The sequence below is a fragment of the Panulirus ornatus genome, chromosome 14 (genome assembly GCF_036320965.1).
Source record: "Panulirus ornatus isolate Po-2019 chromosome 14, ASM3632096v1, whole genome shotgun sequence".
Classification (NCBI taxonomy): Eukaryota; Metazoa; Arthropoda; class Malacostraca; order Decapoda; family Palinuridae; genus Panulirus; species Panulirus ornatus.
In genome coordinates, this window is record NC_092237.1 from 46150150 (window position 1) to 46174538 (window position 24389).

The window sequence follows — 24389 nt, forward strand, 5'->3', positions numbered from 1 at the left end:
TCGTCTGTTCTTTTCCCCCCCTGTCCTAACCTCTTCCTCGCCACATACTCCCCCACAACCCTCGAGTAAAAAAAACCCGCAGACATTGTTCTGAAGTGACCCCACTTGGATCTAACCTGGAGCGTCTCAGATACAGACTTCAATGTTTGTCCTTAAGGAAGAGTTCACTCCATCCACAGCACGGTGAGGTGGCTGCATTACGGTAATAACAGATGTGACTGGCCGTGCAGATGTATGTCTGTCACCTCATATGAGGTGTATAAGGTCAGTAGGTGATATATGAAAGAGTACCACAGTGTATTATGGGTGTAACTCGGTTGACGTACCTATTGAACATATTTTCCCCATAAGAGTTAACGACAGGTCCAGATTATAGAGAGAAAAACTCACTAGAAAGGGATTATATGTGCATAAGAGTCCAGGATTAAAAATGGACCCCCCCATGAAAGTCCGTAAGGAAAACGTTAGCCTGAGCTCCCTTGAGGCGGTGCTCCGTCCCGTGTGGTGGTGACCGTCGGAGGAGGTGTGAGGGGCAGGTACCTCCGCGACGTCCATCGGCCCAGGAGCCGCTCGCTGGTTGGAATCCCCCCCCACCCGCCTGAGCGACAGCCCTCATCTCTCTCTCTCTCTCTCTCTCTCTCTCTCTCTCTCTCTCTCTCTCTCTCTCTCCCCCCATCCTCCTCAGGCCCTCCCGCCGAAAAATGGCAGGAGTGGGCAGGAGGCCGGGCGAGGGTGACGGGCCGTGGCCGCAACACCACAAAAAAACGAAAAAAAAAAAAGATGCGATAAGTTTCCGTCGACCGCGAAAATAGCTGTAGATCCTCACGTGAGGCTCCCACTGGCCCGGGTGCTGCTGCTCCACCATCCGCTGTACTTCTGCTGTTACCATCAGCTGTACTGCTGCTCCTCCTCCTCCCGCTGTTGCGCCATCCGCTATACTCCTGCTGTTGCCATCAGCTGTACTCCTGCTGCTGCTTCCGCTGCAGTCATCCGCTGTACTCCTGCTGTTATCATCAGCTGTATTACTGCTGCTGCTCCCGCTGCTGTCATCCGCTGTACTCCTGCTGCTGCCACCCGCTGTACTCTTGCTGTACTCTCACGAAGCACGACATATTTGATCAAAAATACTACAAGAAATACAGACATTTGCGATGAAACAAGTACTTAAAGTCACATAATAATGTTGAGGTGACGTTGCTGAAACCATTTACCTCACACTTCAAAAATTACCGGGTTACCTATGACTGAAATGATCAGGTTACCTTACCGAAATGATTGGTTTGCATCACTGAAATCATCAGCTGCGTTTTGTTTTTGGTACTACCGAGGTTGTATGACTGGAGAGGGCGATTGAGTGAGCCAGCTGTTTTCTTCACTCTGGAAATCGGTAAAGACTGGCTTCGACCGAGGGAGGGAGGGAGGGAGGAACGTACATGGAGGGAGGGAGGGAGGAACGTACATGGAGGGAGGGAGGGAGGAACGTACATGGAGGGAGGGAGGGAGGAACGTACATGGAGGGAGGGAGCCCAGAGCAGCAGTCTGCATGCGGCGTGGCAGGAGCATACCAACCCTTGAGTATACTGGCAGATCTTTATGGGTCGGGTCGAAGGGGATTTCGATCATACCCACCCATCATACCGGCGTTAATATGTTACATACCAGCAGAGTATACGCGGGTATACTTCGGGAGAGACTTAACTATAATATTCGGGGGGGGGGGGGATCATTAGGCAGAGAGGAACATATGGATATTAAATGATGTAGGAGAAATATTGAAGTAAGTTTAGCCTATGTGGGTCGATTTGTGTGTGTGTGTGTGTCAGAGCCAGGCTGGCCACTAACGTGTTCTCCTCTCCTCCTGGACAGGTGTGGTGACGGCGGAAGCTTGTGAACCTCAGGTCAAACCTCTTGGTCTTCACTAGTCATCCCCAGGGGCCGTGACACTCTCCCTCCGCCACCACCATCACCATCACCACCATCACCATCATCACCATCGCCAGCAGCAGCCGGGACACGCTACTAAGGTGTGTAAGTTGGTAGGGAGGTCAAGGTGGAGTTGACCCTTGACCCGAGAGTGTCACAGTGGGTCCCGGCCCGCCTCAAGTCCTCGCCAGATGACGATGGAAAGCCCCCATCACCCCCTGAAGGAGAGCCCACCGCCTTCCCCAGGAGACGATAGTAAAGGAAGTGAGTATTGGCTCTCCCGCTAGTGTGACCCATCCCAGTATTGGCTCTCCCGCTAGTGTGACCCATCCCTGTATTGGCTCTCCCGCTAGTGTGACCCATCCCAGTATTGGCTCTCCCGCTAGTGTGACCCATCCCAGTATTGGCTCTCCCGCTAGTGTGACCCATCCCAGTATTGGCTCTCCCGCTAGTGTGACCCATTCCAGTATTGGCTCTCCCGTTAGTGTGACCCATCTCAAAATTGGCTCTCCCGCTAGTGTGACCCATCCCAGTATTGGCTCTCCCGCTAGTGTGACCCATTCAAGTATTGGCTCTCCCGTTAGTGTGACCCATCTCAAAATTGGCTTTCCCGCTAGTGTGACCCATCCCAGTATTGGCTCTCCCGCTAGTGTGACCCATCCCAGTATTGGCTCTCCCGCTAGTGTGACCCATTCCAGTATTGGCTCTCCCGCTAGTGTGACCCATCCCAGTATTGGCTCTCCCGTTAGTGTGACCCATCTCAAAATTGGCTCTCCCGCTAGTGTGACCCATTCAAGTATTGGCTCTCCCGCTAGTGTGACCCATCCCAGTATTGGCTCTCCCGCTAGTGTGACCCATCCCAGTATTGGCTATCCCGCTAGTGTGACCCATTCCAGTATTGGCTCTCCCGTTAGTGTGACCCATCTCAAAATTGGCTTTCCTGCTAGTGTGACCCATCCCAGTATTGGCTCTCCCGCTAGTGTGACCCATCCCAGTATTGGCTCTCCCGCTAGTGTGACCCATCCCAGTATTGGCTCTCCCGCTAGTGTGACCCATCCCAGCATTGGCTCTCCCGCTAGTGTGACCCATCCCAGTATTGGCTCTCCCGCTAGTGTGACCCATCCCAGTATTGGCTCTCCCGCTAGTGTGACCCATCCCAGTATTGGCTCTCCCGCTAGTGTGACCCATCCCAGTATTGGCTCTCCCGCTAGTGTGACCCATCCCAGTATTGGCTCTCCCGCTAGTGTGACCCATCCCAGTATTGGCTCTCCCGCTAGTGTGACCCATCCCAGCATTGGCTCTCCCGCTAGTGTGACCCATCCCAGTATTGGCTCTCCCGTTAGTGTGACCCATCCCAGTATTGGCTCTCCCGCTAGTGTGACCCATCCCAGTATTGGCTCTCCCGCTAGTGTGACCCATCCCAGTATTGGCTCTCCCGCTAGTGTGACCCATCCCAGTATTGGCTCTCCCGCTAGTGTGACCCATCCCAGTATTGGCTCTCCCGCTAGTGTGACCCATCCTAGTATTGGCTCTCCCGCTAGTGTGACCCATCCCAGCATTGGCTCTCCCGCTAGTGTGACCCATCCCAGTATTGGCTCTCCCGCTAGTGTGACCCATCCCAGTATTGGCTCTCCCGCTAGTGTGACCCATCCCAGTATTGGCTCTCCCGCTAGTGTGACCCATCCCAATATTGGCTCTCCCGCTAGTGTGACCCATCCCAGTATTGGCTCTCCCGCTAGTGTGACCCATCCCAGTATTGGCTCTCCCGCTAGCGTGACCCATCCCAGTATTGGCTCTCCCGCTAGTGTGACCCATCCCAGTATTGGCTCTCCCGCTAGTGTGACCCATCCCAGCATTGGCTCTTCTGCTAGTGTGACCCATCCCAGTATTGGCTTTCCTGCTGAGTTTTGTTAGTGTGACCCATCCCAGTCCTGCCCCATTTTGGGTTGTGAGCCCTCGTCTTGTCCGTTCCCATGTTGGGTTGTGAGCCCTGCAGGGCCACCCCCCCCCCCCCATCCGTGTACTGTTATTGGGTTGTGAATAAGCCTTTTTCCAGTGGCGTGTCCGTCCTTCCGTCAGTCCTACGCTTCTTGGCCTGTGGGGTCATAACCCCGCTCCGGGCCCTGCCCTGTTCCTTGCCACGTCCCTGGAGCGGCCGTGACCCCCCGTAAGCGGCAGCGTGCCATATACCCCTCTGTACTCCCGTCGCTGCCGGGGGGAACCGCTGCTTAATGTAACAACATTGTTCTCGTACAACACTTTGGTGTGGGGGGGCTTGGTTGCCAGTAGATCAGCAGTAGGCGCCACTCTCTCTCTCTCTCTCTCTCTCTCTCTCTCTCTCTCTCTCTCTCTCTCTCTCTCTCTCTCTCTCTCTCCGGTCTGTCAGCGTCTCAAATGCTAAGGAGTTGGACGTGTGCTACATTATATGTTGTCGTGACCCGCACTCCGTGATCTGCACACACACACACACACACACACACACACACACACACTGCCGCTGTTCTCTCGGGAACAAGACATGAAATCTGATAACACTACAGAAGAGATGACATGAAGAACATGAACAAGTCATCATACATCAGGTGTTTGTTTTTACAGAGCTGAGCTGAGCTGGTAGCGATGCAGAGGAGGTGTCGAAGAAGGTTTTCTTGGGGATAATACATCAGATACAGGATGCGTAATTTACAGGATACAGTGTGATGCCGACAGTTGCATACGAAGAGTGACATGACTTGGCCAGTTACGTCACATACAGAAATATGTCACATCCGTGATAGTGTGGGTGGCTAGTGATGGTTGGAGGCAAGCATGGAGTGTGCAGTGTACAGTGGGTGTGTATATTAACATGGGTGGGGGACAGGAGGGCCCAGCGGGTGCACATCACACTGGGAGAGGCTGGAGTCCTCGCTGTTCGAGTAGTGTGGAAGGTATACACATACATGTACAGAGATACAGTATTAGCAATATGCAGGGAAGTATACAAAGGTGTAAACAAGGAGAATCTTGCTGTACCTGACTCAGAATTCATAATTCATAGAACACAGTAGAGTACAGACGGTTACATAAAACCCTGTAACATTTTGGTTACAGTACAAGGAACGGGTGGAGTACCTCAGCGTTGGCGAGATAGTCACACAGTTCTCACACCTCCAGACTTGGAAGCCTGGAATCACTGGCTTTCGAACACTGGTTACTGTAATGCTCAAGTGTGTGTGTCTCTCTCACGTGCAGACAAAAGCAGACACTTGGAACTGTTGAGGATCCTCGTACCTCGCCTCATGTACCTGTACTCCTAGCTGTATCTTGGTTGTCTAGTACAGTATATCCGTCTTGTCCATCACGAGTGGTTCATAGAGCTGAGGTGATCATGGTATGTATTTACTACAGGTGGCAGTTCTTTCAGCGTCTCCCTGGAGGCCCGGGTCCTCGCCGGCCATTGTGATGAGAACAAAGCGGACTATGGCTTTAGTTAGGCAGGTCTGGTGTAGGGGAGGGAACCGAGAGCAGCAGAGGAGCGTGTTTAAACAAGGCCGCTGCCGGCGTGGTCATGACGCTTATGTCCAGCATGTGAAGGCAAGCGTCCGTGGGATCTGGACGTGCAGAGACCGTTGGTATTGGCTCGTAGAAGCGCGGAGGGAAGGTGCACCGTCCAGCTATTAACAGATGAAGGAGACGACCCACGTAAGCCCCTCGTCATGATCACCATACAGTGCTACACTTCACGGTGTATTTCACTTGTGTTAAGCAAGTAGGAAAACCATGGCCTTCACCAGCACTGTACACGAGTAATACTCCCCCCAGCCAGCCGATTTCGTCATCAGACTAGTCCGAGCGAGCTCACCATCCATAGCTAATGACCTCGTCATGCAGTAGGTAATAGCTGGACGCGGAAAGCCACCACAGAAATATACACCGTGTCCTAGGTCACGTCGTCGACCTTTCCCCGGGTGTCAGACCCTGCCTCCTGTGGGACTCTGTCTGTGTTCGCCATGACCACACCTGCCACACGTACATGCACAAGGTGGTCGCATATCTTCACTGTCAGAGGGTCATAGGTCAGGAAGACATGAGCTCACTGGAATATGATAAAGATGTTAAGATTATATAGATTACCACGCACTGGCTTGGGTCCGACATGACAGTAAAAGTATTAATAGATCTGAATGAAGAATGTAAAAAGGAATCAGGAAGGATTAGACTTGGCTGCCCCAGCACCAGTGAAGTCCCTCAACACGCAGACAACAAGACACGCCTTGTGTTGAGGACGCAGAGCTTATAATCAGTTCAGTATGGGACTGTCTTCGTCAGCCAGGTGATCCAGGAGATGTCCTTCGTCAGCCAGGTGGTCCAGAAGATGTCTTCGTCAGCCAGGTGGTTCAGATGATGTCTTCGTCAGCCAGGTGACCCAGATGTCTTCGTCAGCCAGGTGGTCCAGAAGATGTATTCGTCAGCCATGTGGTCCAGAAGATGTCTTTGTAGAGGTTTTACAACAAATTCACTCTAAAACGAATCTGATTGTATTCAAAGAAGATCCCCCTCACATGACAAGTGTCTGGATTACATCGCCTGTACAGCATTAGGAAGCGGCAGCACTTCCCGTTCCTCTGGCAGATAATTTTCTCTGACATCACTATATCTAGTTGTCGACCTAGAAATAAAAAAAAGAAGAAAATAAACGTCCTTGAAATCGCTACTGGCAGTGCAGGCCGTGTCGATGCTGTTGTATACATACAGAAACTCCAAACTGAAGCTAACCTAACACAGAGGACCTATACTGCCGTCTCTCTCACCTCTGCCACTGGGAGGGCTAGAAGTGCTGCCACTGTGATCCAGTCCAGTGGTAAATAACAACGTACAGAAGAATGTCGGAGTAAACCACTGGCCGTCTACCCTACATACTGAACTGTTCGTCACTCTCACCCATCCTTGAGTTTTCAGATATCACCAGCATAGTTTGTTTATCCTCACTTCTCCCCTGATTCCCGTAAGATCAGAGAGATGTTGGTCTATGAGGCCAGAGACAGATATGTCAGCATCATATATATATTCATTGTGTAATGGGTTACCTCTCACATAGGCCGTCTGAGAGCTTGTTTAAAGTTGGTGCTTGAGCCAGACTTATAATGACATGTGTCAGGTGATACACGTATGTGGAGAAAGTGATATATTCAGTAGACGACAAGATGGTGTCACTGGTGTGTTAAGGCGAGGCCATAGGTACTGTCGGCGCATTGTCCCACCTGGACCCTGGACACACGCTGGAACACTATGTCTTAGAATGTGGGGAAAAAATAAGATGAAACCTTTTAGGGATAAGTGTAAACACAGGCTGTGGGAATATGGCGGAGTCGCTGAGTCGCTGTTCTAGGGAAGAAGGAGGCATCACAACGGTCATATCTCGAGTGGCTGGTCTCCACACGCAAGCTGGAAGCTTCGGTCATGACCATCTTGCCACTGAGGTCTAAGGAAAACGCTACGTTGATCTCTATTATCGTTTTTGAGCTCCCGCTCACAGGATGAGTATGGGCGACACAGGAAACCAACCGTTGATAACAGGAAAAGCTGGAATCTTGGTAGCGCTATGGACGCGTTCGGGTGACCTGGATGCGATTGTGGTGTAGTACTGCCACTCGGGGACGGGGGATCTCTGGCATCAGGAGGTCACGGTGGCGAAGATGGTGCACAGTGGTGGATGGTCTTGGGTGGGTCAAGGAGACGATGACTAGGAAGGATGGGGGCCCAGTGGTGAGGAGTAGGAACCATAGAGCGGGTATAGTGGTCGGTGATCCTGTAAGCTAGGGAAGGAGGGGATGAAGCGGCCTTCGAGGGAGTAGATAAGAGGGTTAATGTGAGGGCCAGGCTGGGTGTGCCGCGACCATCCCCCCCTGGTGAGGGATGGCGAGGCTTCCGTAATTACCAGTGTGAAGCCACCAGTCAGACACACGTGTCATATGCCAGGGGTCATACTGGTATGCCATACAAGGCGTCTTACCAGCCATCGGACGGAGACAGCATAATACGAGAGGACCTTACCACTGACCAAATACCGTAGGTCATACCACTGGCCACATATCATGGGTCTTACCAGTAGTTACGTCAGGTCGTACACGTGGCAGGTGAGTGATGATGATGGTATGTGTGTGTGTGTGTGTGTGTGTGTGTGTGTGTGTGTGTGTGTGTGTGTGTGTGTGTGTGTGTGTTTGAGAGGCTGGTGATGGGGAGGAGGAAGAGAGTGTGAGATGGGGAAAGACGAAATGTCGAGGTTATAGTGTTGTTAGATGATGGATAGAGGCAGGAAAGAAATGGGGTTGAAGAAGTGGATGATAGGGAAGGAACGAGACCAAGGTGTGGCTGTGGCAGGAAGAAGTAGATAGCGAAGGAGGATGGAAGTGAAGCTTATTTCTGGCGGTGTTGTGGCAGCTTCCGGTGCACGGGTAGGGGCGGGGCGAGGTGGGAGAACACCAGCGGTAGCACCCTAGAGGAGCAGAGGTCGCGTTGATGATGGCGGCAGACGAGGAGGCCTGGCCAGCAGCATGTGGAGGAAGAGGGAGGCCGATGTTAGGAGGACCAAGAGAAGGAGGAGGGAGGAGGAACGAACGTATGATGACGAGGGAGGAGGGAGTAGGAGCGGATGATGGGAGGTAGGTAGATGATGATGATGATGATACCAAGGATGGAGGGACAATAATGAAGGGGACGAGGTTAATGGACAGCACAAAAGAGGTAATGGTGAAGATTGATGAGGGTAGAGTGATAATGAGGTGGAAATTGTACTGAAGGAGGAGGAGGAGAGATGGTAGAAGAGGAAGGACCAGGAGGGGCCTGGCGATGAAGGAGTAAAAGATTGTGATGAAGGAGGAGGAAGGCTTGGGGAGGCAAAAATGGGTTTAAGTAGAGAGAAGTGAGGAAGTGTTGAGCAGTGGAGGGTAGGAGGAGGAGCAGGTCAGGTGGTGCCTGAGGCAGGGTCGGTCGGGCCAGACCACTGACCCACCTGACTGGACATGACCAGACTCCCGAGTGTTGACCAGCCTCGGGACCTGTCTACCCTGCCACTGGCCCCGACCTGCTCCTTCACCACACTGCTTCACCTCCTTCTCGTTCTCGGGCCTTAACTAGTCCTTGGAGTGACGGGATCTTCTAGTCTGTGAAGTGGAGGGTGAGATCTGATTTTTAAGAGGGGGGTAATCTGGTCCTTGAAGTGAAGGAACCTAGTCCTTGGAGACGGGAGGACCTGGTCCTTAAGTATAAGGAGGGTGTGTGGTTCTTGGAGTGGGTAAACCTTGCCCTTGGAGTGCAAGTGACACGTGTGATCCTACCTGACCCGAGGACAGGACGTGTGTGATCATGCCTGACCCGAGGACAGGACGTGTGTGATCTTGCCTGACCCGAGAACAGGACGTGTGTGATCCTGCCTGACCCGAGGACAGGACGTGTGTGATCCTGCCTGACCCGAGAACAGGACGTGTGTGATCATGCCTGACCCGAGGACAGGACGTGTGTGATCCTGCCTGACCCGAGGACAGGACGCGTGTGATCTTGTCTGACCCGAGGACAGGACGTGTGTGATCCTGCCTGACCCGAGGACAGGACGTGTGTGATCCTGCCTGACCCGAGAACAGGACGTGTGTGATCATGCCTGACCCGAGGACAGGACGTGTGTGATCCTGCCTGACCCGAGAACAGGACGTGTGTGATCCTGCCTGACCCGAGAACAGGACGTGTGTGATCATGCCTGACCCGAGGACAGGACGTGTGTGATCATGCCTGACCCGAGGACAGGACGTGTGTGATCCTGCCTGACCCGAGGACAGGACGTGTGTGATCATGCCTGACCCGAGGACAGGACGTGTGTGATCCTGCCTGACCCGAGAACAGGACGTGTGTGATCCTGCCTGACCCGAGAACAGGACGTGTGTGATCTTGCCTGACCCGAGAACAGGACGTGTGTGATCTTGCCTGACCCGAGAACAGGACGTGTGTGATCCTGCCTGACCCGAGAACAGGACGTGTGTGATCCTGCCTGACCCGAGAACAGGACGTGTGTGATCCTGCCTGACCCGAGAACAGGACGTGTGTGATCCTGCCTGACCCGAGAACAGGACGTGTGTGATCTTGCCTGACCCGAGAACAGGACGTGTGTGATCCTGCCTGACCCGAGAACAGGACGTGTGTGATCATGCCTGACCCGAGGACAGGACGTGTGTGATCCTGCCTGACCCGAGGACAGGACGTGTGTGATCCTGCCTGACCCGAGAACAGGACGTGTGTGATCCTGCCTGACCCGAGGACAGGACGTGTGTGATCCTGCCTGACCCGAGAACAGGACGTGTGTGATCCTGCCTGACCCGAGGACAGGACGTGTGTGATCCTGCCTGACCCGAGAACAGGACGTGTGTGATCCTGCCTGACCCGAGAACAGGACGTGTGTGATCCTGCCTGACCCGAGAACAGGACGTGTGTGATCCTGCCTGACCCGAGGACAGGACGTGTGTGATCCTGCCTGACCCGAGAACAGGACGTGTGTGATCCTGCCTGACCCGAGAACAGGACGTGTGTGATCCTGCCTGACCCGAGGACAGGACGTGTGTGATCCTGCCTGACCCGAGGACAGGACGTGTGTGATCATGCCTGACCCGAGGACAGGACGTGTGTGATCTTGCCTGACCCGAGAACAGGACGTGTGTGATCATGCCTGACCCGAGGACAGGACGTGTGTGATCTTGCCTGACCCGAGGACAGGACGTGTGTGATCTTGCCTGACCCGAGAACAGGACGTGTGTGATCCTGCCTGACCCGAGAACAGGACGTGTGTGATCTTGCCTGACCCGAGAACAGGACGTGTGTGATCCTGCCTGACCCGAGGACAGGACGTGTGTGATCTTGCCTGACCCGAGAACAGGACGTGTGTGATCCTGCCTGACCCGAGGACAGGACGTGTGTGATCTTGCCTGACCCGAGAACAGGACGTGTGTGATCTTGCCTGACCCGAGAACAGGACGTGTGTGATCCTGCCTGACCCGAGAACAGGACGTGTGTGATCATGCCTGACCCGAGGACAGGACGTGTGTGATCATGCCTGACCCGAGGACAGGACGTGTGTGATCTTGCCTGACCCGAGAACAGGACGTGTGTGATCCTGCCTGACCCGAGAACAGGACGTGTGTGATCCTGCCTGACCCGAGAACAGGACGTGTGTGATCATGCCTGACCCGAGGACAGGACGTGTGTGATCATGCCTGACCCGAGGACAGGACGTGTGTGATCCTGCCTGACCCGAGGACAGGACGTGTGTGATCCTGCCTGACCCGAGAACAGGACGTGTGTGATCTTGCCTGACCCGAGAACAGGACGTGTGTGATCTTGCCTGACCCGAGAACAGGACGTGTGTGATCTTGCCTGACCCGAGAACAGGACGTGTGTGATCCTGCCTGACCCGAGGACAGGACGTGTGTGATCTTGCCTGACCCGAGAACAGGACGTGTGTGATCTTGCCTGACCCGAGAACAGGACGTGTGTGATCATGCCTGACCCGAGGACAGGACGTGTGTGATCCTGCCTGACCCGAGGACAGGACGTGTGTGATCCTGCCTGACCCGAGGACAGGACGTGTGTGATCTTGCCTGACCCGAGAACAGGACGTGTGTGATCTTGCCTGACCCGAGAACAGGACGTGTGTGATCCTGCCTGACCCGAGAACAGGACGTGTGTGATCTTGCCTGACCCGAGAACAGGACGTGTGTGATCTTGCCTGACCCGAGAACAGGACGTGTGTGATCCTGCCTGACCCGAGGACAGGACGTGTGTGATCTTGCCTGACCCGAGAACAGGACGTGTGTGATCCTGCCTGACCCGAGGACAGGACGTGTGTGATCTTGCCTGACCCGAGAACAGGACGTGTGTGATCCTGCCTGACCCGAGGACAGGACGTGTGTGATCATGCCTGACCCGAGGACAGGACGTGTGTGATCTTGCCTGACCCGAGAACAGGACGTGTGTGATCTTGCCTGACCCGAGAACAGGACGTGTGTGATCCTGCCTGACCCGAGAACAGGACGTGTGTGATCTTGCCTGACCCGAGAACAGGACGTGTGTGATCCTGCCTGACCCGAGGACAGGACGTGTGTGATCCTGCCTGACCCGAGGACAGGACGTGTGTGATCATGCCTGACCCGAGGACAGGACGTGTGTGATCTTGCCTGACCCGAGAACAGGACGTGTGTGATCCTGCCTGACCCGAGAACAGGACGTGTGTGATCCTGCCTGACCCGAGGACAGGACGTGTGTGATCCTGCCTGACCCGAGGACAGGACGTGTGTGATCATGCCTGACCCGAGGACAGGACGTGTGTGATCCTGCCTGACCCGAGGACAGGACGTGTGTGATCATGCCTGACCCGAGGACAGGACGTGTGTGATCATGCCTGACCCGAGGACAGGACGTGTGTGATCTTGCCTGACCCGAGGACAGGACGTGTGTGATCTTGCCTGACCCGAGAACAGGACGTGTGTGATCCTGCCTGACCCGAGAACAGGACGTGTGTGATCTTGCCTGACCCGAGAACAGGACGTGTGTGATCTTGCCTGACCCGAGAACAGGACGTGTGTGATCCTGCCTGACCCGAGGACAGGACGTGTGTGATCCTGCCTGACCCGAGAACAGGACGTGTGTGATCCTGCCTGACCCGAGGACAGGACGTGTGTGATCTTGCCTGACCCGAGAACAGGACGTGTGTGATCATGCCTGACCCGAGGACAGGACGTGTGTGATCCTGCCTGACCCGAGAACAGGACGTGTGTGATCTTGCCTGACCCGAGAACAGGACGTGTGTGATCCTGCCTGACCCGAGAACAGGACGTGTGTGATCCTGCCTGACCCGAGGACAGGACGTGTGTGATCCTGCCTGACCCGAGAACAGGACGTGTGTGATCCTGCCTGACCCGAGGACAGGACGTGTGTGATCATGCCTGACCCGAGGACAGGACGTGTGTGATCTTGCCTGACCCGAGAACAGGACGTGTGTGATCCTGCCTGACCCGAGGACAGGACGTGTGTGATCTTGCCTGACCCGAGAACAGGACGTGTGTGATCCTGCCTGACCCGAGAACAGGACGTGTGTGATCCTGCCTGACCCGAGGACAGGACGTGTGTGATCTTGCCTGACCCGAGGACAGGACGTGTGTGATCTTGCCTGACCCGAGAACAGGACGTGTGTGATCCTGCCTGACCCGAGGACAGGACGTGTGTGATCTTGCCTGACCCGAGAACAGGACGTGTGTGATCTTGCCTGACCCGAGAACAGGACGTGTGTGATCCTGCCTGACCCGAGAACAGGACGTGTGTGATCTTGCCTGACCCGAGAACAGGACGTGTGTGATCCTGCCTGACCCGAGGACAGGACGTGTGTGATCTTGCCTGACCCGAGAACAGGACGTGTGTGATCCTGCCTGACCCGAGGACAGGACGTGTGTGATCTTGCCTGACCCGAGAACAGGACGTGTGTGATCATGCCTGACCCGAGGACAGGACGTGTGTGATCATGCCTGACCCGAGGACAGGACGTGTGTGATCCTGCCTGACCCGAGGACAGGACGTGTGTGATCCTGCCTGACCCGAGGACAGGACGTGTGTGATCATGCCTGACCCGAGGACAGGACGTGTGTGATCCTGCCTGACCCGAGGACAGGACGTGTGTGATCTTGCCTGACCCGAGAACAGGACGTGTGTGATCTTGCCTGACCCGAGAACAGGACGTGTGTGATCCTGCCTGACCCGAGGACAGGACGTGTGTGATCATGCCTGACCCGAGGACAGGACGTGTGTGATCTTGCCTGACCCGAGAACAGGACGTGTGTGATCATGCCTGACCCGAGGACAGGACGTGTGTGATCTTGCCTGACCCGAGAACAGGACGTGTGTGATCATGCCTGACCCGAGGACAGGACGTGTGTGATCCTGCCTGACCCGAGAACAGGACGTGTGTGATCCTGCCTGACCCGAGGACAGGACGTGTGTGATCTTGCCTGACCCGAGAACAGGACGTGTGTGATCCTGCCTGACCCGAGGACAGGACGTGTGTGATCCTGCCTGACCCGAGAACAGGACGTGTGTGATCTTGCCTGACCCGAGAACAGGACGTGTGTGATCTTGCCTGACCCGAGAACAGGACGTGTGTGATCCTGCCTGACCCGAGAACAGGACGTGTGTGATCATGCCTGACCCGAGGACAGGACGTGTGTGATCCTGCCTGACCCGAGGACAGGACGTGTGTGATCCTGCCTGACCCGAGGACAGGACGTGTGTGATCCTGCCTGACCCGAGAACAGGACGTGTGTGATCCTGCCTGACCCGAGGACAGGACGTGTGTGATCCTGCCTGACCCGAGGACAGGACGTGTGTGATCTTGCCTGACCCGAGAACAGGACGTGTGTGATCTTGCCTGACCCGAGAACAGGACGTGTGTGATCTTGCCTGACCCGAGAACAGGACGTGTGTGATCTTGCCTGACCCGAGAACAGGACGTGTGTGATCTTGCCTGACCCGAGAACAGGACGTGTGTGATCATGCCTGACCCGAGGACAGGACGTGTGTGATCATGCCTGACCCGAGGACAGGACGTGTGTGATCTTGCCTGACCCGAGGACAGGACGTGTGTGATCCTGCCTGACCCGAGGACAGGACGTGTGTGATCATGCCTGACCCGAGGACAGGACGTGTGTGATCTTGCCTGACCCGAGAACAGGACGTGTGTGATCATGCCTGACCCGAGGACAGGACGTGTGTGATCTTGCCTGACCCGAGAACAGGACGTGTGTGATCTTGCCTGACCCGAGAACAGGACGTGTGTGATCTTGCCTGACCCGAGAACAGGACGTGTGTGATCTTGCCTGACCCGAGAACAGGACGTGTGTGATCCTGCCTGACCCGAGGACAGGACGTGTGTGATCATGCCTGACCCGAGGACAGGACGTGTGTGATCCTGCCTGACCCGAGAACAGGACGTGTGTGATCCTGCCTGACCCGAGGACAGGACGTGTGTGATCCTGCCTGACCCGAGAACAGGACGTGTGTGATCCTGCCTGACCCGAGGACAGGACGTGTGTGATCTTGCCTGACCCGAGAACAGGACGTGTGTGATCCTGCCTGACCCGAGAACAGGACGTGTGTGATCATGCCTGACCCGAGGACAGGACGTGTGTGATCTTGCCTGACCCGAGACCACGGAGGCCCTGGCCCCCTTATCTCCCATCCTACAACATAACAACATCACTTACACCATAAACATACAAAGGGGCACACATACGAACATGGGGCACACACACATGTTCGTAACAGTAGATATCTGGGAGTGGATTTGGCAGCGGATGGAACCATGGAAGCGGAAGTGAGTCACAGGGTGGGGAGGGGGCGAAAGTTCTGGGAGCGTTGAAAAATGTGTGGAAGTCGAGAACATTATCTCGGAAAGCAAAAATGGGTATGTTTGAAGGAATAGTGGTTCCAACAATGTTATATGATTGCGAGGCATGGGCTATAGATAGGGTTGTGCGGAGGAGGGTGGATGTGTTGGAAATGAGATGTTTGAGGACAATATGTGGTGTGAGGTGGTTTGATCGAGTAAGATATGAAAGTGTAAGAGAGATGTGTGGTAATGAAAAGAGTGTGGTTGAGAGCAGAAGAGGGTGTATTGAAATGGTTTGGTCACATGGAGAGAATGAGTGTGGAAAGATTGACCAAGAGGACACATGTGTCAGAGGTGGAGGGAACGAGAAGTGGGAGACCAAATTGGAGGTGGAAGGATGGAGTGAAAAAGATTTTGAGCTATCAGGGCCTGAACATGCAGGAGGGTGAAAGGCGTGCAAGGAATAGAGTGAATTGGAACGATGTGGTATACCGGGGTCGACGTGCTGTCAATGGATTGAACCAGGGCATGTGAAGCGTCTGGGATAAACCATGGAAAGTTTTGTAGGGCATGGATGTGGAAAGGGAGCTGTGGTTTCGGTGCATTATACATGACAGCTAGAGACAGTGTGAACGAATGTGGCCTTTGTTGTCCTTTCCTAGCGCTACCTCGCGCGCGTGCGGGGGGGAGGGGGTATGTCATTTCATGTGTGGCGGGGTGGCGACGGAAATGAATAAAGGCAGCAAGTATTAATTATGTACATGTGTATATATGTGTATGTCTGTATGCATATATATATGTATATGTTGAAATGTATAGGTGTATATATGTGCGTGTGTGGGCGTGTATGTATATACATATGCATGTGGGTGGGTTGGGCCATTCTTTCGTCTGTTTCCTTGCGCTACTTCGCTAACGCGGGGGACAGCGTCAAAGTATAATAGTAATGGTAATGATAATGATAATAATAATGATAATGATAATAATAATATTGATAATGATAATAATAATAATAATAATAATAATCATAATAATAATAATAATAATAATAATAATAATAATAATAATGATAATGATAATAATGATAATATCTTTCTTTTTCATACTATTCGCCATTTCCCGCGTTAGCGAGGTAGCGTTAAGAACAGAGGACTGGGCCTTTGAGGGAATATCCTCACCTGGCCCCCTTCTTTGTTCCTTCTTTTGGAAAATTAAAAACCAAAAACGAGAGGGGAGGATTTCCAGCCACCCGCTCCCTCCCCTTTTAGTCGACACGCAGGGAATACGTGGGAAGTATTCTTTCTCCCCAATCCCCAGGGATAAATGATATATATATATATATGTATATATATATATATATATATATATATATATATATATATATATATATATATATATATATATAATGTGTGTGTGTGTGTGTGCATCGATCATGGGCGCTGCTGCTCACATCAAGGTTAGACCAGTTACAGACATTATTAAGTGCCACCAGTTGGACAAGTGATGTCGTATCTTCCTGGTAAAGGCAGGCAGATTGCTGGGGTCGGGACCGACACAGGGTGGGGCAGGGAGCGAGTTCCACACTCCAGCTGGGGAAGTAAAGAAACAGACGTGGGAAATGCCAGTCAGCTTGCGCAGGACGCAGCGTTGGCAGGTCGGGTTTCACCTTACCTGATTGATCATAATGTTGTCGAAGAATGAAAATCTTGATTTCAGAGATGAATTACACTTGCGGACCCGTGAGACCGTGTGATGAACCCGGGAGACCGTGTGATGAATTAGGGACACCGTGTGATGAACCCGGGAGACCGTGTGATGAGGTAGAGAGATCGTGTGATGAACCCGGGAGACCGTGTGATGAGGTAGGGAGACCGTGTGATGACTTACAGCCGTGTAAACCGTGTGAAACGCGACCGCTGGCCCCACATCATGTGGGAAGACATTCTTCACTCAGGAAGCGAGACGATTTTTGTGTGAAGCTGAACTGCATCTCCGTTATGAGTCTGTGGGAGAGGAAGTGTTTGTGTGGGAGGCCCCTCCTCCAGCCGTCAGGTGCTGCTGCAGAAGGGGAAGTGGAACTGGAACAAACCAGCATTCTCAGGTCGGGTCATATATTACAGGACTTGCCTAAAGCAACAAACTCCAAGTGTGTTTAGCCGTGGGTCGGGCAGGGTCATGCCTCCTTAGCCTTTGTTTACGGTATGTGACGTCACGAGAAATGTGGGTTGGAGAGGGAGCGTGATGGGGGGGGGGGGGGGAGAGAGAGAGAGAGAGAGAGAGAGAGAGAGAGAGAGAGAAAGAGAGAGAGTTGGAGGGGGGGGGAAGTTGGAGGAGGGGCTGGGGGGGGTGCCATGGTAGAGGGTGCCACTTGAACTGGTAGTACAGTGTTGTTGTTTGTTATGTTGACATAGATATAGAGGTGTGTTAGGCTGGTATCTGTGATTGAAGTCATTCCTTGCTTGACCTCTCCTTGTCCCCTCCGACACACACACACACACACACACACACACACACACACACACACACACACACACACACACAGCACCACAACACTTATGACGTAAGCTCCCGACCGGTGGACGTGGCAAACATCCTGAGTGCTGCGGGAGCCTTAAAAGATTGGGGGGACTCCTGCGTCAGGGAGGTATGATATATATATATATATATATATATATATATATATATATATATATATATATATATATATAATGAGACAGCCCAGGGACTATGAGTTACTGGAGGTGCATCCAGGATTGTGGTGAGGAAGAGGTCAAGTTAGGTAGGAGTACGAGACAGTCTTGGCAGGGGTCGTATGATGCTGGTGATGGTAGGTGAAGCATGAGCACGTGGGAGAAGTGCCTGGCTGCCGAGGCTAGGTGGAGCTCCTGTAGGAGGAGGTGAGTGTGGTTCGTGTCCTGGTTCCTGGAGTGTGCGGCGGCTGCCGATCTGTGCTAGGGTTGCAGGAGTGCCGCGGGCGTGGCCGTAGGTCCCTTGTCGTTACAGCCGCTGCTCGTGACGGGCGGAGGCGATGTCTCACGCGAGTCCTGCCGAAGGTTGACGTCGGGGGTGAGGCATCACAATGAAACCTACCAGGAAGATGAAACGCCAGGAGTCATGCTGAGACAACTAACGACGAAGGAAACACCCTAAGGGCGGCTTGTCACATCGCCAAAACTTCAGGTACTTGTTGTCTCGAGCGAGTCAGCTGCCTGACTGCCGTGGTGCCCGGGTATGTGAGAGGCGGGAAGGTCGTCGAAGTCGGACGTGGCAAGTGCTGGTGGACTGAGGGTGGCCCTTCTTATGGAAAGGGTCAGATCGTCTCTGATGACAGCAGCAGCTTCTGATCTGTCGCTACCGAGCATCCAGTCACAGATGTGGCCGTAGGTTGCCCCACCAAACTCATTTCTCTGGAGATTGTTAGGTCAGGTGAGGTCACCCGCCGTGACCCACCACCCGGTCAAGGCGTCATCTGTAACACTTCTTGGGGCGACAGTGGGTCACACACACACACACACACACACACACACACACACACACACACGAGCGCGCGCGCGCGTGCAACTTGACGGACGCAATATCTTTACTTGACCTGAGGTGACCTGATTATTGGGGTCAAGATAAAAGGAAGTGTGAGGGTGGCGGGAAGGCGGGCTGGGACACCCGAGCGGAGCGCGAGCCTCCGCCGCCGCCGCCACCGCTCCTCAAGTCACCAAAGGAAGTGAAAGACGTGAAGGAACTGAATGACCTGCAGGGAGTTGAAAGACCCCAGGCGCTCCCTCTGAAGACTGCAGACCTTCAAAGACGCAGAGGAGGGAACAGAACTGGTAAATGGAGGCGGGGTCGTTATTCCAAGGGCCGGCTAGTGCCAGGAGCAGTCGTGGGGTGAGGAGGGAGGGGTGGGTGGCGCTGGTGTTGAGACTGGCGAGGCGAGAACAGTGGCGACGGGCTAGTGCGTTCTTGAGCTAGATCAGGGATGGCGCTGGCTTCAGCCTGGGATGGGTTAGTAGGATGGTTGCCACTGGTTCAAGTGAGTGGGGAAATAGAGGGAGCGGGAGGTGGTGGGCTGAGAGTGGATAGGTAGCTTGCTGGGACTATCTAGGTCGTGGGGCTGGGGCGGGCTAGGTGGCGGATAAGGTTGAGGCCCTTAACTGTAGGGGAGAGTATGGCCAGGGAGTGGGGCTGGTAGGCTGCCTGTAATGCACGGTCTTGTGTGGATGTTAAACGTGGTGCTAAGGTTGGTTTAATGGGTGCGTCTCGACTGGGTAGGTGGCTGCCTGGGACTGGCTGGGTGGTGAAGATGGGGAGTTGTAAACCAGCCAGGTGATTGTTTAGGTGGCTGGTGAGGTTGTGGTTGGAACTGGGAAGGTGATGCATTGTTCTCTGGGTCTGGATAGGAGGTCCAACCAACACTTCTTCGTAGAAGTAAAGTAAGCTTATTGAAATGAAGATAAACACCTGTTGGTTTACTATCCTGTCTTCCAGCAGGTAACCTCGTCGTAGACCATCAGGTCTTCTGTTCTGTCCTTCCCATGGACTGCCCTCCAGCAGATAACCCAGTCATCTCTTGTCAGTCCTTCCCTTGTGATACTGTCCTCGGGCAGATAACCAAGGCCTGGCCTTCCCATGTGCTGGTGTGTAGGGAAAGGCAATTGGCAGTGGTCATCCATACAGCAGGGAGTGGCCGGGTCCCGGGGATTGTACTGAATTATGATTCTCGTATTGGTGACCACGAGAGCGTCAGGTGAAAGTGGCAAGACGAAGGTGAGGTGAAGGTGAGAGTTGTGGCATGACCTGACCTGCAAGTGCCACGACCCGTCTCACTTCGACCTGACCTTTCGTCCGTGACGTCGCAAGTCCGTCGCTAGTCTGCGCGCGGTCAGGCAGTAGGTTATACACAGTGTATGTTTGTGTGGTGTCTGGTAGACATACTGAGTCATGCGTCACCCACCACCACCACCACCACCGCTGCCATGACCACCAGCTGGGGCAGGGCGTGGACCGTGTCTCCGATGGTACTGACAACACTGGGTCTGCCACCTCCACCTCGCCACGTATGTCTCGCTCTGGTATCAGCAGGTGTGCATTCGTTGCTCCTACTGCAGGTGTCACACGCTGCTGTTACTGTAGGTGACACTCGCTGTTGCTGCTACATGTGTTACACGCTGCTCCTACTGCAGGTGTCTCGCTGCTTTTTCTGCAGGTGTCACACGCTGTCACTGCAGGTGTCACACACTGCTGCTGTGTGTGACACATGCATCTCCTGCCATCTTTCCTCACTATGCTGAGGACGTTAACATCATCGTGTGTTGCGGGAACTTTCACTGTTTTGTTTTGTTTGCACTTAGAATTTTTGTCTTCGGTGCTGCTACTTATTTACATTCCCACCAACCACCTATCTTCTGTACCTATTCATTAGCACCATCTGTCTGTATCGACTATTTTTTTTTCTCCTGTTTGTACATTTCTTTCTCCTACGTATTTCCTCTTGTCGTCCAGGTCTTCCATCTGCCCCGGTCCGACGTCCTTCTCTTCGTCGTTCGTTTGGCCAAGAGCCCTCATTACACTAATGCTCTATCGATCTCTCCTCATAATATCTAACATAATCGTCCACGGCATAAACAACTGCCTTCTGGCCCTTTACACCGCCTCCAACATGCTAACACCGTCATCATCCTCAACACCGCGCCGCCTCCACCGTCACCACCACCAGAACCTTCGCCTCCGCTGGTATCTCCACCACTTCTGGCACCACCGCCTCCAGATACTTTCTCCAACACTGCTGACACATCCCACAACAGTCGTCCTCACCACTGAACCAAGAGCAGCTACCACTACCATCAGAGATCCAGACTTATATATGCAGTTAGTCTTTATCATACGCAAGTTAACGTTGAAATATCAGTGTAGGGAGGCACCTATGACGAACTGAATCCCTGTCACATGCAAAGAGCCGAGCACATCCCTCACCAGGGAGCCAGGCAACAGCATAAGGGATAACAGTGTCACATAGTCTCCCACTAGCTGCTCAAGTGCCCAGCAACCAAACCTTTCCTTTAGCCATATAACAGAAATCCTGGAAGCTGTACATTGCTTGCGACAGTCGGGACAGAGGACACCATGTTACCCATCTCGGAACCCAGCTCAGACAAGTGATGACCTACCTCTTCATCCTTCAGTCGGATTTAAGAACGCGTCCTCCCCTCTGCATCGCGGCGTATACTTGTGTACCGCAACTCTGCTTTACTGAGTGCTTTGAGCACACACACACACACACACACACACACACACACACACACACACAACACACACACACACACACACACACACACACACACACACACACACACACACGACTGCAGACACCTGTACCGTCTTCACATGAATCATCAAAGGTGCATTCGATATTGCTGATCTGGACAACGTGCTAGTTTCACCCGCCTTCTCTTGTAGACAGTGGAAGTTTCCTGCTGGATATGAGGTCACTTCTGTGATGAACCTTTCCGTCAAGTTTTATCTAGCGTATCTAGTGACGCCCAGTGGAACTCTTCCCAGCACCTCTTCTCTCTTTAATCTCCTGATGCATTAACTCGTTCATGGTCTTAACAATAAGTTACGGGAAGATAGTTGCTAATTACGTAGAGGGTGTCTGGATCAGACCCAACTCATCACCACAAGACTACGAGACATTTCTCACTGCAATGTAAACTGTTATACATGTAAATAGGTTCCATACTGACTGCAGTACAACTGAACAGTGTCATAGCTACTGGTACTTAGGGGTAACAACAGACTTCGTTCAACAACCAGCTGCATGTATCAGTCTCAAGGAGAACATCTGCTTCACACCATCTAAAAGTCCTCGTGTATGTAAAACTGGCTCGGGTTGGTGTTACCACTGTTAAATCGTTGTATATCCTGTACATCAGATCTGTAATAGACTATCATGCCCTACGCCCATCATACCTTCACAGTTGCCACCTCAAATATCTGGAAGTCATACAGGATGATGTCTGCGAGGCTCAGCCAGGGCTGCCTTGTGACAACCTGGAGTGTAACATTAGACGTGAGCTGTCACTCCCCACCATCACTGAAGGCCCCCAGACCCGTACCACAGTTATGGGAACCAGTTCCCTCAAACGTCTAATCGTTGCTCTTCGATTCACACGTGACCTTTCCATCTGAGAGGGCAAGGAACTTAATAAGCAATAAACACAGACATTACGGAACTTATACCGTAACTCAAGGTGTATTGACTCTCCCGTTGTAACAGATCTTCCTCTGCCATCAGAACTGAACACTGGAAAGCTACTAGATCTGACATACAGCAGGTTCAGGTGTCCTAAAAGGACCATTCTAGTTCTCAACGGCTGAAAGAACATAACAGAAAACACTGACCCTGGCAGATGACATAAGACCCTTACGTGTGAGCTAGCGTTCTCTGGTGGGTCTGTATGTGAGAAGGGAGGGGTTGAATGTGTGTGTGTGTGTGTGAGTGTGTGTGTGTCTGTGTCTGTGTGTGTCCCCGGTGTTTATCTCAACACAGAGAGAGTCAGCGGGGATCCACAAGACCCTGGAGAACCTACTAACACATCATGCCATTGCCTTAACATATGATTCCAAAGTAGCTGTCGACCATTCAAACCAGCTTGTAACCTTACTGTCAACCATATACATAAAGCACTTAGCTTCCTCTCTAGAGAAGGGTCGTCACATACACTTCCTCTGCATCTCCTCTCATACCATGACCATCATGATGAACGTGTGGATGACGTAGCCAACCCGTCTTGTCTTACGACGGACGTAGATGGCAACCTAGGTATAACAGGTCAGTGTGGTTAAGTCTCTGTTAATTCGTGTTGGCTTTGAGGAATTCAGTCTCCCCAAAGATGCTGGGAGACCAGGTAGCTCTAGCAGTGTGACACAGCGTGACGCAGCGTGACGCAATGACACACGCTGCATAATTTTGATTATATGATCCTCGGGCCAGGGAAGGATGGACGTCCCTGAAGTCAGAATTTCTTTGGAAAAGATCGCACTCCTTTTTCATCGTCCACCAGCGATGACACAGCGTAGCCACATGCAGGCGGAGTCCTGGTAACGCCAAGCGCTGTATGTACAAAGGAGGAGTACTAGCGGCAAAAATCTGTCGGGTCCTCTGTCGTGACTTTGTTAATAGTGGAACATATCGCTCCACACGGTGTTTACCTCACTGCCGACGCCTTGACTTGGTGGCAGGTCACAGCGGGTGACCTCACGTGACCTAATGATGACCCCCGAGAGAAATGAGTTTGGTATCCCAGCCGACGGCCGCACCTGTGATGTGCCACTGGCGAGCATCGAGTATGGAGGTCACGGGGTCATACCACGGGTGCGGTCGTAAGTTGGCCCACCAAACTCATTTCTCTGGGGAGGGGGGGGTCATTAGGTCACGTGAGGTCACCCGCTGTGACCTGCCACCAAGTCAAGGCGTCGTCAGTAAGGTAAACACCGTGTGGAGCGACAGTGGATCGCTACAAACGTAAAAAATAAAAAAGGAGACACAGACAAAGTCTGTGTCCGACTTGAAGCGAAATATTTGTCATCATTTCAACGTATGTGTGGTGCTGGTTTGAAGTACTCTGCTACTTCATGTCGTTGATGATTTCGCGTCATTTTGAAATTAAACGTTGACCCCCGAGTTTGTGTCCATTACTACGAGTGTCATCAGACAACTCTGGATCATTAAGTATTACTATCTTAGATCGTGATTATCAAAGCTTTGGATGATTTTGATTCCCTGTATCATATCAACTCTTTAAGTTTCTCTTTTGCAAATGGAATAAGTTCAAGTGCGTCTTGTTGGCTCTCACAGGATTCGTTTCTAAGTCCGGGAATCGCCTTGGCAGCTCGCACCTGTACCCTCTTCATTCTGTCTATGTCTTTTTTTCTCAGTTAGGGTGACCAAGACTGAACACAGTGTTCAAGATGGAAACAAACGCACCGGTTAACTGTAGAGGAGGGATTACATTCCACAGACTTAGAATTCGAATGCCTGACTTTATGAATCCTAGTTTTTTGTTTGCTCTTTTTC

General features: G+C 52.8%; 1 protein-coding gene across 7 annotated transcripts in view; it reads left to right on the forward strand.

Annotated features, from left to right (window-relative positions):
- The window catches only part of LOC139753369 (orphan steroid hormone receptor 2-like), a 467590-nt gene that overhangs the window by 343317 nt on the left and 99884 nt on the right, over positions 1–24389 (forward strand). For 5 of the 7 annotated variants that reach the window (XM_071669765.1, XM_071669764.1, XM_071669770.1 and 2 more), the window contains one exon: positions 1867–2187. The exons of 1 other annotated variant lie outside the window; for it this stretch is intronic. In XM_071669765.1, the coding sequence (XP_071525866.1) occupies positions 2115–2187 (73 nt within the window). In that variant the 5' untranslated portion in view covers positions 1867–2114. The remainder of the gene's footprint in view (positions 1–1866; positions 2188–24389) is intronic. One more of the 7 variants, XM_071669771.1, reaches the window with a different exon arrangement.